At 36.8% G+C, this 16,698-nt stretch overlaps 1 protein-coding gene across 6 annotated transcripts in view; it reads right to left on the bottom strand.

Annotated features, from left to right (window-relative positions):
* Positions 1-886: 886 nt before the first annotated feature.
* Positions 887-16,698, bottom strand: part of ATF7IP2 (activating transcription factor 7 interacting protein 2) — a 68,382-nt gene continuing 52,570 nt past the window's right edge. For all 6 annotated transcript variants that reach the window (XM_040230221.1, XM_040230195.1, XM_040230202.1 and 3 more), the window contains 5 exons: positions 12,690-12,743; positions 11,438-11,501; positions 10,930-10,999; positions 3,028-3,113; positions 887-2,415 (listed from right to left, as the gene is read on the bottom strand). In XM_040230221.1, coding sequence (XP_040086155.1) covers positions 1,999-2,415; positions 3,028-3,113; positions 10,930-10,999; positions 11,438-11,501; positions 12,690-12,743 — 691 coding nt within the window. In that variant the 3' untranslated portion in view covers positions 887-1,998. The remainder of the gene's footprint in view (positions 2,416-3,027; positions 3,114-10,929; positions 11,000-11,437; positions 11,502-12,689; positions 12,744-16,698) is intronic.

Genomic DNA, 16,698 nt, shown 5'->3' with positions numbered 1-16,698 from the left:
CAGAGCTATCTGAGATGCTGTCTCCTGTGCTGCAGTCCTCATTTTATCCCAAATAAAACTTAACTCACACCTCTCACATTGTGCATTTTTTTGAAGTTGATGTATCACAGTTGTGCATTTTTAAAAGTCAACATATTATTATGTGGTAGAATATAAATTGCATAAGTCATCTCAAGTCTGAAACCTCACGGGAATTTGTTGCAAAGTTATCTTTTCCCCTTTCCTGTTTTCTAAGCCAGAGTCTTTCAGTCCCTGGAATTCCATAAACTACCCACAGCCTTTTCTCAATATAGTCAATTTTAGCCTGTCAATCCGTGTTTGGTTCTGTTGCTTAAGAGGCATAAAGATTTCCCACCAAAAGAACATGCGACTTTTCCTGGGTGGGGGTGGGGTGTTTACTTTGTACTATGTAACTGTCCCCAGGCTGGTTCTGTTCTGGTGTCCATGCTGGATAACAGTTGAGAATCTTGCCCTTGACCCCCAAAAAACGCAACAAACACTAATGCTTTCTGAGCCAGCAGTTTGAGGATGCTTGCCATCTGCATGCCTCCTCTTCCTGTTATTGTAAAAAGTTCTCTTCCTGAAGGCTTGTTTACCGATTAGCGGGCCAAAAGATCTGCTGGTTGGGGTGCAGTTTCACTCTGCTGATGCACACCGAAGTCCTGCTATGGGGTCAAGGCGCTGGGCCTTGCTTGAAGTCAAACTCCAACTGCTGCCAACCCAAAGGCGCTGTTGTCCCCTAGGTGAAGCCCTTGTCCTCTGCTGCAGCATGTCCTTCACCGCTCTGGGCCAGAAACAGGACCTCACAGGGGGTGCTCATCTCTTCAAATTCAGTTCAGAATCTAGTTCTTCCAGTCATACTGTTTGAAAAGGTAAAGACACAGGAGACTGGAAAACAACATCTTTATTTATGACTGAAGATGTGACAGCATTCACAAAATGCCAAGGGAAGCCATTCCCTGGTTCAGTTTTTTAAATCTCAGAGCCTCTGACATCTGAACTTTCACTATGTGCCAGCCAAGAATGCCTCTTTGTGGGAACAGAGTTTCCCACTAACAGCTATTTTTCTGTTTTCTTAACGTCCTAGTGTTACTCATTCAGTTTTTCCCCTTGGGTCTTGACTGACACTCGTTCACTGTGCTCACCTGTTGCGTTTCTTGGGCTTTCTGTGGGGGTCGCAGCATCACGTCAGTGATCCCTAAGACAGAGGTAAGCAGGATACATCTATGGGAGCCCTCTGTGTTATATTCTTTCTCTGAGTAACGACGGCAGCCAGGAAATGAACAAAGGGGTTCGGCAAATTAAAGCCTTAAATTTAAGGCACACAATTTCATTTTCCTCAATTTAAATAGTGGGTTGGATTTTTTATTTTACAAGAGCTATTGTATTTTTTGTGTACACGGCACACAACGTTTAACTAGGTTTATTACACATGTTAAGTATACAAACTGATTTAGGGAAAACCTCTAAACTGTTTCCCCAAATGATTGACATGGCCCAAAACAAAAGGGGGAGAGTTGGGGGCATACAAATTCATAGCCCTTCGAATATGAACAGAATGGGAAGACATCTATTCTCATACAACCTTGGTGGAGATGCACCCTGGGGGATGATCTGGCCTCAGTAAACAGCTGAATTTCCCTGTACCTGTATGGGAACACAAAAAAGTCACCAAAAGTGGACTGTCAACAGAGAAAATGGGGGCTGCTTGCATCCTAGGGCTTCTCATAGAAGCAACAGCTCCACAGTACCAAAGTTATAGTACCTACGGCTGAGTGGCATGGGTCCATGATATCTATTGAAGTACTTCCTGAACGTAAATCAGAATTCATTAAACAAGAGGCCACTTACAACATGGGAAAAAAGACTGTCCCTGTATGAAGGGTTCTTTAAGACAATGGCCCTTTAAGACAATGAATAGTGTTACAGAAACATCGTAAACAAATAATTCAAATATGAAAATGCAAAATGTGCAATTAGCAAATACATTTTTTACCTTTAGGTAAGATTTTCAGAAAACCCAGGAATGGATTTTATATCACAAAACGGTCCATATCGCCCAAAAATGTCTTTCGATTGGACAGTAACATAATACATGCTGGAAGCTAAAAGCTGAGATAAAGTACAGGCCATTGGGAGTGGTAAAGCTTTAATTTCTCCAATTTTCTTCCAGATCAGCTTATTACTAGGGTTCTCATGGCACAGGAAGAGGTGGTAGCTTTCCACGGGGGCACACTTGGGGTTGATTTTGGTGATGTTCCACGTCAGGGCGATGCCCCTGGGCCGCAGCACCCGTTTTACTTTGAGCTCAGGCTTCTGTGGAGGAAGCATGTCACGGACTTTGTCTGCCAGCTCCGGCAGCAGTGGCGGCGGCGGCTCCGGGAGAGGTGGCAGGTGCTCAAAAGACTCTAGAACCTGAAACATGTTCATACAAAGTTTAGCAAGCGAGTGGGTGGGTTCTGATTGTTTTTAAAGTGGCCAACCACAGTTCTACTATGTTTCCCATTCCTCAATCCATTTATCAAAATCATAAGAGCAATAGGATGCTTCAAGGATACGTGAGGCTGGTTCCAGTTTTTTCAAACATTAGCTTCTTTTGGAGTTAAGATCTGTACACTTTGGAATATCACTAATCTAGAATGGGTTAGGTCCCAGACCTTCTGGAGAAATATTCCATCTCATTGCCAAACTGTGTTCCCAAACACTGTGCCGATTTACATGAAAAGTACAAGTGTAGGAGAACACCCATCTCCCTCCACCCTCATTAAGTAGTAGTGGCTACTACTCTTAAAAATCTTTTCCAATTTGTTGGATTAAAAAATGGACTTGTTTTAATTCTGTAGCTTCTGGAAAATTCAATTACATTATTTTAATTGAGTAAATAAGTAGATTCATAACAGCACATTTAAAAAGCATACTAAAGTGCTTTTGAAGCTGAAACATGACCCAATGTTCCTTCACTAGTGAAATGGGTGCTTTCACTCAACTTGGAACAAATATCCCTTACAGAACATTTTGTATCAGTACCTGGGCTGCATTTTGTGACACTGGGGTTGTCTCTTTTGAGACTGAAACAGCTTTCATAGGTGACTCAAGAGTGGATACTGGGCTTTCTGTGAACAACACAAAGTTTAAAAGTAAAATTTATCTGCAATAATCAATCCCATAATCTTTAAAGCCAACAGTAGTTTACATCTTGTGTAATAAGTAAATGTAAACTGAAATTATAAAACTGTGAAATAAGATTATAAAATTATATTATAAAATTATAATTTATAAAATTATAAAACTGTGAAATAAATAACTTTTGCTGAAAGTTCAAGACCCAAAGTTATCAAATATAGATAATTTTTCTTTTATATGACAAAAAGGTAAACATGTAAACATGTACATCATGGTGCAGCTGGGAACTAGGAAACATTACCCATAGAAGAGGGATTCCTGCTTAGCAGTCTTAGGGGGCAGATGCTGCCGTTAGGTCAACACGGTTGTCTGTAAACACAGAACGGTTCACAATCCTGTATGAAGGTGTGATACAAACAAGATCTGCAAAATCAGACTAGAACTCACGCAGACCTGGGTTGCAAGTATATCTACTGCTGAGATCCACGGTAGCCCGGGGCGGGGGGGTGGCGTGGAATAAGACATAAACTGTGCTGTTGAAAGGAGAGGGAGGAAGAAGAGACAGAACAGGGAATGGAAGAAAGAGAGATGGTTAGAAGAAGACAGAAAAGGAGAAAAATAGAGAAAATGTGGGTGTGAGGGAGAGAAAGAAAGTTTAGTACGTACAAGAATAGTCTGAAGACAACCGGGGAGAGTATTAAGAGGATAGGAAGAAAAAGGGCTTCATGTTGGAAAGCAGGGCCCGATAGCTAGAAATTTCAGAAATTTGAACATAAATAAGCAGCAAAAACCATTTTAGATTCATTGTGTGTGCTGTGATATATTAATAACTGTTTAATATATTTTATGAATCCCCTCAAATAATATTTCTTTCATTTGTGTTTTCCTTTTAACTGACAAGGATAATTAAGATTCTACATAGTGTTTCAAAGATATCTTATTAGTCACATTATTTACTGGTATTAAAAAAATCTTTCTAGAAGAGGTAATGATTTTATGCTTTTAATTCTAAGATAATCTGCACAGCCTTTTTAATGGGTTTGTTAATTAGAACTAGATTTGTGAAATCATAATCTGCAGGTTAATCAACACACAAGAGCTGATACAAATAATCTTCTTTATATTTTTAAATGAACAGTTTCATACAAAAAAAAATTCCAACAGATGATAGCTTTCCATAACTAACATTCCTTCTTTCAAGGTAGTAAGTCAACAAGCCCTTAGCAAATTTAAACAGGTTAGAAACAAAGCAGGACTTTTATCCCAAATCAGTTAATGTTTAGATCCTCTGCATCATCAATGTCAATGTCTTGTGAATACTCTGCAGCTTTTATCCTTATCTATGGTTACTTTAGAACAATGGTTACTTTAGAACTTTGTATTCTCAAAACAACAGTAGCAAGCACCCCATTATTTTAACGTTCTTTCTCATTAAATTGCTAGGGGAGAATTGTGGCTTCTAGTTTCAACTTAATCCTTTGGGGTTTGACCTTCCAGATCCTTTGCTGCATGTATATGTACATGTATTCACTTGTAAATATTTGTATTATAGACATGATTTTTAAAGTTTGCATTTAAAAGTGAAAGTGGAAGTCGCTCAGTTGTGTCTGACTCTTTGTGACCCTATGACAATAAGCCCACCAGGCTCCTCTGTACATGGAATTCTCCAGGAAAGGATACTGAAGTGGGCAGCCATTCCCTTCTCCAGGGGATCTTCCTGACCCAAGGATCAAACCTGGGTCTTCTGCACTGAAGGCAGATTCTTTACAATCTGAGCTACCAGGGAAGCCGATAAAAGTGAACTATTCAGATACAATTTACATACAGTATAATGTACCCATTTAAAATGCGCAACTCTTTTTGAGTTTTGACAAATATACTATTGTGAAACCCTCACAAAATTCAAGATACAATGTTTATATTACACCAAATAGTGTCCCTTTTGATAATACAAATGAATCTGACTCCATATTGGATCTATTTCTTTTACTTGAACCTTTGTATTCTACTGCTTTTGCTATAAGTTAAAAATGTTGCTGATGGCCTGAAATATACAGGAGGGCTCATTCTCAAGGAGTGACCTTTAAAGTTATATAACACTTTCCTATTTACACAGAGATTAAAAAGTTGCAGAACAGAGAATAACATTTGTCTTGCTGGAGGTTTAGAGGAACACTGTGAAAGGACCTATGTGAACAAATAGCTGCCAAGAACAAAGGATTCTGACACCATGAAGTCTGTAGCAACCAACCACATTCCCTCCCCTTTTAGTATAAAAGAAGCCTCAATTCTAACTCAGAGAAGATGGTTCTTTGGGACACTAGTCAACCATCTTCTTAAGTTTCCTAGCTTTCTGAAGGAAGTTGCCACTCCTTGCCCTAACAACTCATCTCTCGATTTACTGTCCTGTCATGCAGTGAGCAGTACAAGCTTAAACTCAGTAATATTCACAATCCCTCTCTCAACACTGGCCCCATGAAACCACAGATCTGTTGTCACTAACAATTAGATTGCTTTTTCTAGAATTTGACATAAACCAAATTAACATGGTTTTTGTTCAACATTTTGTTTCTGAGATTTACCAATGTTGTTGTATATAATAATATTTTTTATTCATTTTTATTGTTGAGTACTACTCAGCTCTGTAGACAGTTATGTCACAACCTACTTATCTATTCATGGACATTTGGGTTGTTTCCAGTTTGGGACTATTATGAACAGAGTTGCTCCAGTTATATAACATTTATGTAAAAGTGTAAAAGTCTTTGTGTAGATGGGCTTCCCCAGTGCCTCAGTGGTAAAGAATCCACCTGCAGTAAAGGAGACAGGTGAGATGCAGGTTTGATCCCTGGGTTGGAGATCCCCTGCACAAGGAAACGGCAACCTACTCCAGTATTCTTGCCTGAAAAATCCCATGGACAGAGGAGCCTGATGGGCTACAGTCCATAGGGTTGCAGAGTCTGAACGACAGAGCATGCACATTTTGTGTAGATGTAGGTTTTCATCTCTCTTGATGAATACCTAAAGGTGCAATAATAGTGTCAATTGCTAATGTGTTTAGAAACTGCAAAACCACTTCCAAAGTGGTTTTACCATTTTACATTCCTACTAGCAAAACAAGAGAATTCCAGGTTGTTCCACATCCTTATTAACACTTTGTATATTTTCAGTTGTTTTCATTTCAGCCATTTTAGTGGCCGTGTTGTCGTATATCTCATTATGGTCTTAACTTCCCTAGTGATGAACAATGTTCAGAATGTCTTCTTCTGTTTATTTGCCATCCCCATATCTTCTCTAGTGATGGGTCACCTACTTGCTTTGGGTTTAATTTGTTCTTTTTGTACTAACATCTTAAGGCAGTTGCTGTTGTTCAGTTGCTCAGTTGTGTTCAACTCTTTGCAACACCATGGACTGCAGCATGCCAGGCTTCCCTGTCCATCACCATCTCCAGGAACTTGCTCAAACTCATGTCCACTGAATCAGTGATACCATCCACCCATCTCATACTCTGTCATCTCCTTCTCCTTCTGCCTTCAATCTTTTCCAGCATCAGGGTCCTTTCTAATGAGTCAGCTGTTTGCATTAGGTGGCCAAAGTATTAGAGCTTCAGTTTCAGCATTAGTCCTTCCAATGAATATTAAGGGTTGATTTCTTTTATGATTGACTGGTTTGATCTTCTTGCAGTCCATGTCTTCTCCAACACCACAGCTCAAAAACATCAATTCTTCAGCACTTAGCCTTCTTTACGATCCAACTCTCATATCCATACACGACTACTGGAAAAACCATAGCTTTGACTAGACTGACCTTTGTTGGCAAAGCAATGTCTTAAGGCAGAATCTTAGGTTATTCATGTAAGACTTTCATTTTACTTTCTATCTTTCCTAATATAAATATTTAATGCTAGTAATTTCCTCTAAGCACTGCTTTAGTTGCATTCCTTCAGATTTTGATATGCTGTTTTTTCATTCAGTTTAAAATATTTTTAAACTTCCCTTTTGATTTCTTTGACTCATGAGTTATTGAGAAATGTAGTCTTTAGTTTCCAAATATCCAGGTATTACCCAAATAGCTTTCTGTTACTGATGACTTGTTGTATTGTATCTGTAATCATAGAATATGTTCTCTATCCTTTTAAATATACTGAGATTAGTTTTACGATCCAGAACCAGTTTTGTGGTATGTTTCATATGCACCTAAAAAGAACTCATATTCCTCTGTGACTGCGTTTGAGTGTTCTATAAATGTCAAGTAGATTATTAAGTTGGTTGATAATGTTGCTCAGGGTTCTATAACTTTACTGACTATATATATTGTATCAACTACTGAGAATGGAGTGTTGGAACCTCAAATTATAAATATTTTTCTATTTATAATTTCAGTCCAATTAGTTTTTATATTAGGAATCTTGAAGTTCTACCATAATGTGCATTAGGTGTAGATTTGTTTGCTTTTTGGGTGCACTGGGTCAGCCAAAACAACTGGTTTCTGTTTTGGTTGCAGCATGTGGGCTTACTCTAGTTGTGGTGTGCACGGACTTTTCCTGTTGTAGTGCAACGGCTCTAGGCATGCAGGCTCAGTAGCTGTAATGCACAGGCTTAGTAATTGTGGCACATGGGCTTAGTTGCTCCATGGCATGTGGGATTTTAGTTCCCCTACCTGGGACTGAACCCACATTCCCTGCATTGGAAAGCAGATTCTTAACCACTGGACCACCAACAAAGTCCCATAAACATAGGTTTAGTGTGCCTTTCTGATGAAATGACTATTGCACTGTTATGAAACAGCCTTTTTTTCCCCTGGTAATATTCCTGTTCTCAAGTCTGTCTGATAATAATATAGCCACTCTAACTTTCTTATGATTAGTGTCCACATGGCTTACCTTCTTACACCCTTTTAATTTTAACCTATCCATATATTTATATTTAATGCACATTATGTAGCTGTCATAGTTGGGTCTTATTTTGTTATCCAGTCCAACAATGTGGTTGCTTAATATGCTGTTTATTCCGCCCATCGAACTTTCAGGAATTTCTTTTTACTTCATTTGATTTTCTATCTTTTATTTCTCTTATTTATTCATGTTTTCCTTTAAAACTTTTGAGTATATTTCTATCAGTTCTTTTAAGGTTAATTCTGTTAATGTTAATGTCTGTTAATTCTGTCATCTGTCAAAAGTCTTTCTTTTGACTAATTTTTCTCCTGGTTTTGGATTCCATTTTTCTTCTTCATATCTCAAGTGACTTTAAAATTTGATGATGAATATGATTAATTTCACATGGTTGTGTGTTGAATTCTATTGTCTTCTTTGAAAAGAAGTAGGCTTTGTGTGGTTAGCCACTTATTTCAGTTTTACTAGGGCAAAGCTAGAGTTGCCTTTGCTCTAAGATGAGTTTAGACCCATATATTCTGTGAGAATCTGCCACTATGGTGTGTCAGATCAGAAACATTTCCCACTGCTGTTTGAGCTCTGGAAAATGTTTAGTGTAGAGCTTGTTGGTCACTCTTTGCCCAGTTTCGTGCAATTTCACTCATGCATGTGTGACTTGATATTTCAGCAAAGACTCAAGAGGACTCCTATGCTAACCTCTTGGAACTCTTTCTCTGAGTGGCTTCCTCATCTGATAGTATTCTTCACCTCATTCCAGCTGCCTCAGCCTCTGTAAATGTCAATCTCTGCCTCTGCCTGAGCAAGACAGCCTCTCTCTGCTTGGGATTTCCACCAGAGGACGGCAATCCAGGAAGAAAGCTGGGGCAACTCATAGGGCTCATCATCTCATTTCATTTCTTTCTCTCAGAGACTGCAGTCCTGTACTGTAATATGTGAAAAAAAGTTTCCTATATCTTGTTTAGTTTTCTACTAGTTTAAGTCTGATCCCATTAACTCCACCCTGAGTCTACATATGTACTTTCATAACTTTTTTCTCTTGATATATTATTAACATGTTTATGTAAATATATATACTTCTTTGATATTATTTTTAGTGGCTGAATATGGTTGTAATCATATAAATCTAATTTTTGCATTTAATCTCTTATTTCTAGAAATTTAAGTGTTTCCAAAGTTTCATTTTTCATGAATAGCACTGAAATGAACATTTTTGTATTTCCTCTATACTTTAGGCTTTTCAGATAATTATTCAAAGAACTGAGTCACAAGGCTTGCATTTTTGTAAAGTTTTGATGTAACAAAATATCTTCCAGAAAAATTTATAATCCTGTTCACAGTATATAAACTTATATTTCTTTTAAAACTATTTAATGCAAAATCTGCATTTTTTGGGGAAAAAGTATACTGTGTGCCAAGCACTGTGCTAAAAAGATGAAAATATATAGATTAATAAAAACATTAAAGTTGCTGCAAAGAACGTTAAGTCTTTTTAGGAAGACAGGTATGTGCAGAAATAATTATAGAACAGAAAAATAAAGGTATAATATAGGCATGCACAAAATACCAAGGGTAAGGAGAGCCAAGACTGCCAATTTCTGCCTGGAAGGAATAGTTCAGCACAAGTGTCTAAACTGAATATACTGAAGTATGAGAAGTGGGGTCATCAGACAAGCCTGGGGAGGCACAGAGAGGAGAGCATTCCTGGCAGAGAGAACAGCATATGTAGTGATGGCAAGGAGAGGAGCAGCACTACTTACTGAGAGGCTATTAAGGCAGAAGGAAGGAATTTGTAGAAGATAAAACTAAAAAAGTTTTCAAGGTCTAAGTCATTAAAAATTCTGTATAGGGTGAGAGGAACTTTCAAGAGGGAGGGGATGTATGTATACTTATGGCTGACTTATGCTGCTGTATGGTAGAAACCAACACAGCACTGTAAAGCAATTATCTACCATTTAAAAATTAAAAAAAATATTTAATAAAAGAATTCTATGTATTTTGTTAAGGAATTTGTTAAGGATTTTACTCTAAAGACAAAAATATAACCAGATTCATTATGGACTCCAATTCATTTTAATCTTTTTGAAATTGGAAACTAAAGAGTTTTTTGATTCTATCATGAAGTTCCTTTAGATTTCAATGGTTCCAACCTTTGTCTCGATACACAGCTGTGATGGGAGAATGAACTGGACTGTATAGTTCCTACAGTAATCTCTGTTTTTAGGTATTACATAATTTACCAGTCCTAATAAGTGGAATTTAAATATTTCATCAAAACAGTACCATAAACACACAAGTGCAATTAAGAGATGAAACCTTTTAATTTATTAGCAGCCCTAGAACACTGTATCTTACTTCTTTTTCTTTAAATCTGAGAAAGAGGGCACTGCTGTCACATTTTCACGTTACAACCTAGCATCCCCTCACAGCCACTATTGTTTAAGGAAAACAGGTGTGTCTCACAGGTAAAACAGAGATTTCCAATAACCCCAGGCAACCCAGATAAGTGAATGGATAAATTACTGCACATTCACACCATGGAATACTACTCAGCAATAAAAAGGAATACTTGCTCAACAACTTAAATGACCCTTGGGGGAAATTATGCTGAGTGAAAGAAGGATACATATTATATCACATTTATAAAACATTCATACAATAATATAATTGTGAGGAACAGATTAGTGGTTGCCAGGGTTTAGGGACTGGGGGAAAACCCTAAAAAAATCCTTACGGGTAGTATGAGGGAAACTTGGAGTGATGTAACAGCTGCGTAATTTGATTGTAGTGGCAGCTCCATAAATCTACACATGATAAAATTAATGTACACTAACACACAAAAAAACTTTCATAAATGGGTCAAATGTATTTTGAGTTGTTACGCTTTCCCACTTTCTTGAAAAAGAAAAATCCTTTACCTGTGTCACAGTTTGACAGGACTTCTTCCGTCAGATCAATCACAGAATCATATTTCTTCTTCTCTATAGCCTGGAAAGTTGTTAAAAAATAAGATTTTGCCTCAACAGAAAATGTTTTTTTAAAAATAAAACATGTTATTTCAAATTACCATTTATAAGCTAGAGATTGAACATTCTTTAAGTTTTATGGTTTAGTTCAACTCTACTGTGAAAGAGAAGCTCGTAAAATACTATTCAGTTTCTGTGTGGATGACTAAGGAGAGTCTAAATGAATTAATCTGGTAATAAATACAGCTGTGAAACATGTTTATCATTAGCTATTTGCTTTTTAATGTTTAAACTGGACTGGAACCTGGTCATGCTAGCTAGTCAGATATTAATTTCTCAGAGAATGACTCTCCCAAAGCATGAATGACACAGATGAGTTATCCAACATGTGGCAGCACTAAAGTTCCTAGAACTAACATATTCAAATAAAGAATATTCAGAGACAGTGTTGACTACCTACCATAGCTCTGTTTTCAGCATCAGCTGAATTGTTAGAATTTCCTGATGTAATTTTTCCAGCAGCTGAAAGAAAATTATTAAGATATGAACATTTGTCAAGTTTAGTATTAAATATTTATAAACTTTAAAAGATACAAATGCTGAAATAATAATAATGGGGATGCTAACTAACCATTATATAATCATAAAAAATTGCAACTCAACTGACTTATTCCAAAGACCAACGAACCAGTCCGAAAAAAGCAAAATCTAATTTTGGTTCAAAAGGTTTTGGTATCTTTACAACTGAATTAGTAACTTTTTTGAGTATTTGTAAACTACTGTAGCATTTGAGGAAATAAACTTGGAAATGTACACATTTTTTAATTTATAGTATCTTTAGATTAGACCACCTGCAATGGCTGAAGAGGATTCTTCATACAACCAGTAAAGGCATCAGATAAATGCATAATATCCCTTAACTATCTGATTTACAATCTTAACAGCCCAAATCATGAGGGCAATTAAGTAGTTATGTAAGTGGAGATAAAGTTTTCTGAAAATAAGATGCAAATTCAATTCTCTAATATATACTAAAAATGAAAACGAAATGGGGAATTTTGAAGAAGAAATTATGAGCCAACAAGATAGCTATTTTAAGGGAAAGGAAATTGACTGGGAATCTAAGGTAAAAGATTTTTACCTAACTATAATGAGAAACTCTAAAGAATAACATAGGTGTTATTTTTTTTAAGTTAAAAAAATCAAAGATACTAAAGATTAGCCAAACTTTATTTTTCGCTTTTTTGGCTGTGCTGTGCAGCATGTGGGATTTTAGTTCCCCAGCCAGAGATCAAACCTGTTCCCTCTGCATTGGGAGACCAGTCTTGACCACTGAACCGCCAGAGAAGTCCCAGATTAGCCAAATTTTAAATCCTAAGTACATCACTACCACCACCAAGACCAGAGCAAACAAGTACAAAAAACAGATATGAAAGGTAAGTAGTTTTATAATTTGTAAAGCCATTCAACACAAGTAAACAAAGAAACAACAAGTAAAGAAAGAAAAGGCCATAAATTGATTAACACAAGGTTAAAAAGAACCTCAACTTTATTAAACAATCAACTGATTTATTCAGGTTAATCACAGATATAAATTAAACATTTTTTAAGAGTAGAATTTTCAATTCTGTTTTAAACAAATACTTATTTGAGGCTTTTGATTTCACAGATCATATTTTAATCAACTTAACATACCTATTGGGTTTGATGTAACTGGAATTGTCAAATTAGGACTTTCCACAGAAATCAACAGGACATCATCATTACTAAAATGAAACAAACATGTATTATTATGCTGAGACATGTAATCAATGGTTATAATTATTCTATTTCACAACTGATATGTTTTAATCTAACAACTGGTGGGGGGAGTCAGAATGATGATTAACCAAGTACCCAAGAAACCCTGGGTATAACCAATTCTTTATATAATCAAAAGTTCGTGATACACAATGAATTCAGTAGAGATCCTTAAAATTTAGTAGAGATTCATTTACAATAAAGCCAAATGTGTAATCTATAAGTATATAGTATCTGTACATGTACAAAATATACAAATGTCACTGTAGCACACATATCTGCCTTCATGAAAATGAAACAATGTATAAAAGAAACAAACTCTTTTTTACAGATGAAGTATAAAAAATATACTTAAAAATTAATTCTGCCACTACTTTACATTGTATCACTATAGTAGCAACATTTACCATACATATACTGAGGAAAGGATGATAAATGATGCTGATTATGGTTACAGAATATTCTGAGTCAGAAGACTGTCTTCTGCTCCATTTTACCCTGACTGCACTTTTTTGAATCTGACATTTAAAATCAGAATTTCTGTTAAGAAAATCTTAACACAAATTTTAGTAAGCCAATTTAATTTGCTACATGAATTTCACGTAACTGGTACACAAGGTTGTGCCATTTTCTTATAGATGCTTTTAATTCTTAGCTTTGCTATTTGGTCTATGATTCATTTCAAGTTATTTTTGTATATGTTGTAAGAGGTTCACTTTCCCCGTTTACTCCAGCAATATTTGTTGAAAAGACTACCTCTTCCCTATTAAATTATTTTGGCAACTTCATTGAAAACCAATGGACTCTCTGTATACTCTAATTTGTCCATTGATTTATATTTCTTTTCTCATGCCAACACCATTCTCTTAATTATTATAGCTTCACAGTAAGTTGAACTCAGGTAGTATATGTCTTCCAACGTTATTCTTTTATAACACTGTTTTCATCTTCTAGGTCTTTTGCATTTCAGACAAGTTTTTTGTTGTTGTTAGTTTATTTCTGGTTGTGCTGGGTCTTCAATGCTGTACAGGCTTTTCTCTAGTTGTACATGGGCGTCTCACTGCTGTGGAGCACAGGCTCTACGGTATGAGGGCTTCGCAAGCTGTAGCACATGGGCATAGTAGTTGCGGCTCCTGGGCTCCAGAGCACAGGCTCAATATTTGTGGTGAATGTATGGGCAATGATCACTGAAGAAAACTAATTAGTTGTTACTAGCCAGTTTAACTTATTCAAAGCCTCTGTTATTTTATTGCATACTAAACTAGTGAATTAGTTGGAGAAGGCAATGGCATCCCTCTCCAGTACTCTTGCGTGGAAAATCCCATGGACGGAGGAGCCTGGTAGGCTGCGTAGCCTGGTAGGTTGTGAAGAGTCAGACATGACTGAGTGACTTCACTTTCACTTTTCACTTTCATGCATTGGAGAAGGAAATGGCAACCCACTCCAGTATTCTTGCCTAGAGAATCCCAGGGATGGGGGAGCCCGGTGGGCTGCCGTCTATGGGGTTGCACAGAGTCGGACACGACTGAAGCGACTTAGCAGCAGCAGCAGCAGCATGTATGGGCTTAGTTGCTCTGTGGCATGTGTGATTTTCCTGGACAAGTGACTGAACCCATTGTCTCCTGCACTGGCAGGCAGATTCTTTACCACTGAGGCACCAAGGAAACACTTCACACAAATTTTGGATCCGTTTGTTACTTTCTACAGAAAAGGATGCCAAGATTTTACGAGTGCACTAAATATATGGAACGATCTGCGTGAAGTGACATCAACAATGAATTTTCTGATTTGTAAACATGGTATCTCACTATATATTTATACCTCCTTTGTCTCAGTAATATTTTGTACATTTAAAAATTACTAAATAACTTTTCCAATAGGAGTTTTACATTTACAGTAAAGCTGAGTAGAATGTACAGTGTTTTCCCATATACCTCCTAACCCCTCCCACACACAATCTCCCACAAAATCCTGTACCACAGTGGTACTCTTGTTACAACTGATGAAACTCTGCTAACATTACCATTATTGGCAAAGTTCATAGTTTACAATAGCATCCACTCTTTTACAACTATTTGGCTGTACAGGGTCTTAGTTGTGGCACAGGGACCTTTAGTTGTGGCAGGCAGGATGTCAGCTGTGGCATGTGGGATCTGGTTCCTTGACCAGGGATCAAATCCAAGGCCCCTGCATTGGGAGCAGAAAGTCAGCCACTGGACCACCAGGGAAGTCCCACAGTAGCATTTACTCTTAGTGTTAGGATGTTCTATGGATTTTGACAAATGTATAATGACAAGTATCCACCATTACAGTATAATATAAAATAGTTTCACTGCCCCCAAATCCTCAGTGCTTTGCCTATTCATCTCTCCCTACTAACTTCTGACAAGATTTGATTTCTTACTATCTCCATAGTTTTACCTTTTCTAGAATGTCATGTAGTTGAAATCAGTATATGGCTTTCTCAGATTGGCTTTGTTTCACTTAATAATACACATTTAAGTTTCCTCCATGTCTTTTCATAGCTTGATAGCTTATTTTTCTTTTTTTTTTTAAGCACTAAATAGTATTCTATTGTCTATATGTACCACATTTGTTTATCCATTCACTTATGGAAGGACATCCTGGGGCAAGTTTTGGCAATTATGAATAAAACTACATTTTATATGATTCTATTTTCTCTCCTTTTTTAGCATATTAGACTATTTTAATTAGTAGCTGCCCTAGAGTTTGCAATATACATTGACAACTAATCCAAGTCAGTTGTCAAATAAATTCTACACTGTTTCAAAAGGAGTACCTTCATTCTCAGTTACATCTGACTCTGTGATTCCATTAACTGTAGCCCATCAGGCGCCTCTGTCCATAGAATTTTCCAACAAGAATACTGGAGTGGGTTGCCATTTCCTCCTCCAGGGGCTCTTCCCCACCCAGGAATTGAACCCGCATCTCCTGCATGGCAGGCAGATTCTTTTCTGTTGAGTCACTGATAAAGCCCCTACAAGTACCTTATAATAATAAAATATCCCTAACTCCTCTTTCTGTTCCTTGAATCACTGCTGCCATTTATTTCACTTATAGTAAGTGTTAACGAGCACACACATGCATACACAAGCAAATACACTGTTGCTATTAATTTGAACAAACTCTTATCAGTTAAATCAACTAAGAAGAAAAATAAAAGGTTCTACTTTATGTTCACGTTTTTCCTTTTCTTTATGTAGATCTCATTTTCTGACATACCATTTTCCTTCTCTATGAAAAATTTTTAACATTTCCTGTAAAGCAGATCTATTGGCAACTAATACCCTAAATTTTTGTTTGTCTGAGAAAGTCTATTTCTCCTTCAACTTTGACGGATACGTCCACAGTGCAAAGCATTTTGGGTTGGTAAATTTTGTTCTCATAACACTTGAAATACTTCACTCTACTTTCTTATTGTTTCTATAGTTTAAAGGAGAAGTTGATGTAACTCTTACCTTAGCTCCTCCATGGATAAGGTGCTTTTCCCTTGGCTTTCAAGATAGCTTCAATTTTCTGAAGTTTAAATTATGTTTAGGTGTAGCTGTTTGGTATTTATCCTGCTTGGTATTCTCTGAGCTCCCTGGATCTGTGGTTTGGTCTCTAACGTTTATTTGGGAGAAATTCTTAGTCACTGTTACTTCAAGCATTGCTTTTGTTCCTTTCTTTCTTCCTTCCGGAATTCCTATTATGCATATGTAATTCCCTTTGTAGGTAGGCGACCTGAGCTCTTGGATATTCTGGGTTGTTACTGTCATTTTTTCCCCCCTCTTAGTCAAATAATTAAAGTCAGCCATTGCTTTTCTCAGCAATGTCTAACTAATAAACCTATAAACAGCTTTTGTCAATTCTGTCGGTAGTTTTTATCTCAAGCATTTTTCTTAGAATTTCCATCTCTCT

This window comes from Oryx dammah, unplaced genomic scaffold (assembly GCF_014754425.2).
Source record: "Oryx dammah isolate SB20612 unplaced genomic scaffold, SCBI_Odam_1.1 HiC_scaffold_2, whole genome shotgun sequence".
Lineage (NCBI taxonomy): Eukaryota > Metazoa > Chordata > Mammalia > Artiodactyla > Bovidae > Oryx > Oryx dammah.
Note: the sequence above shows the minus strand (reverse complement) of the source record. Positions and strands in the feature narration are given on the sequence as shown.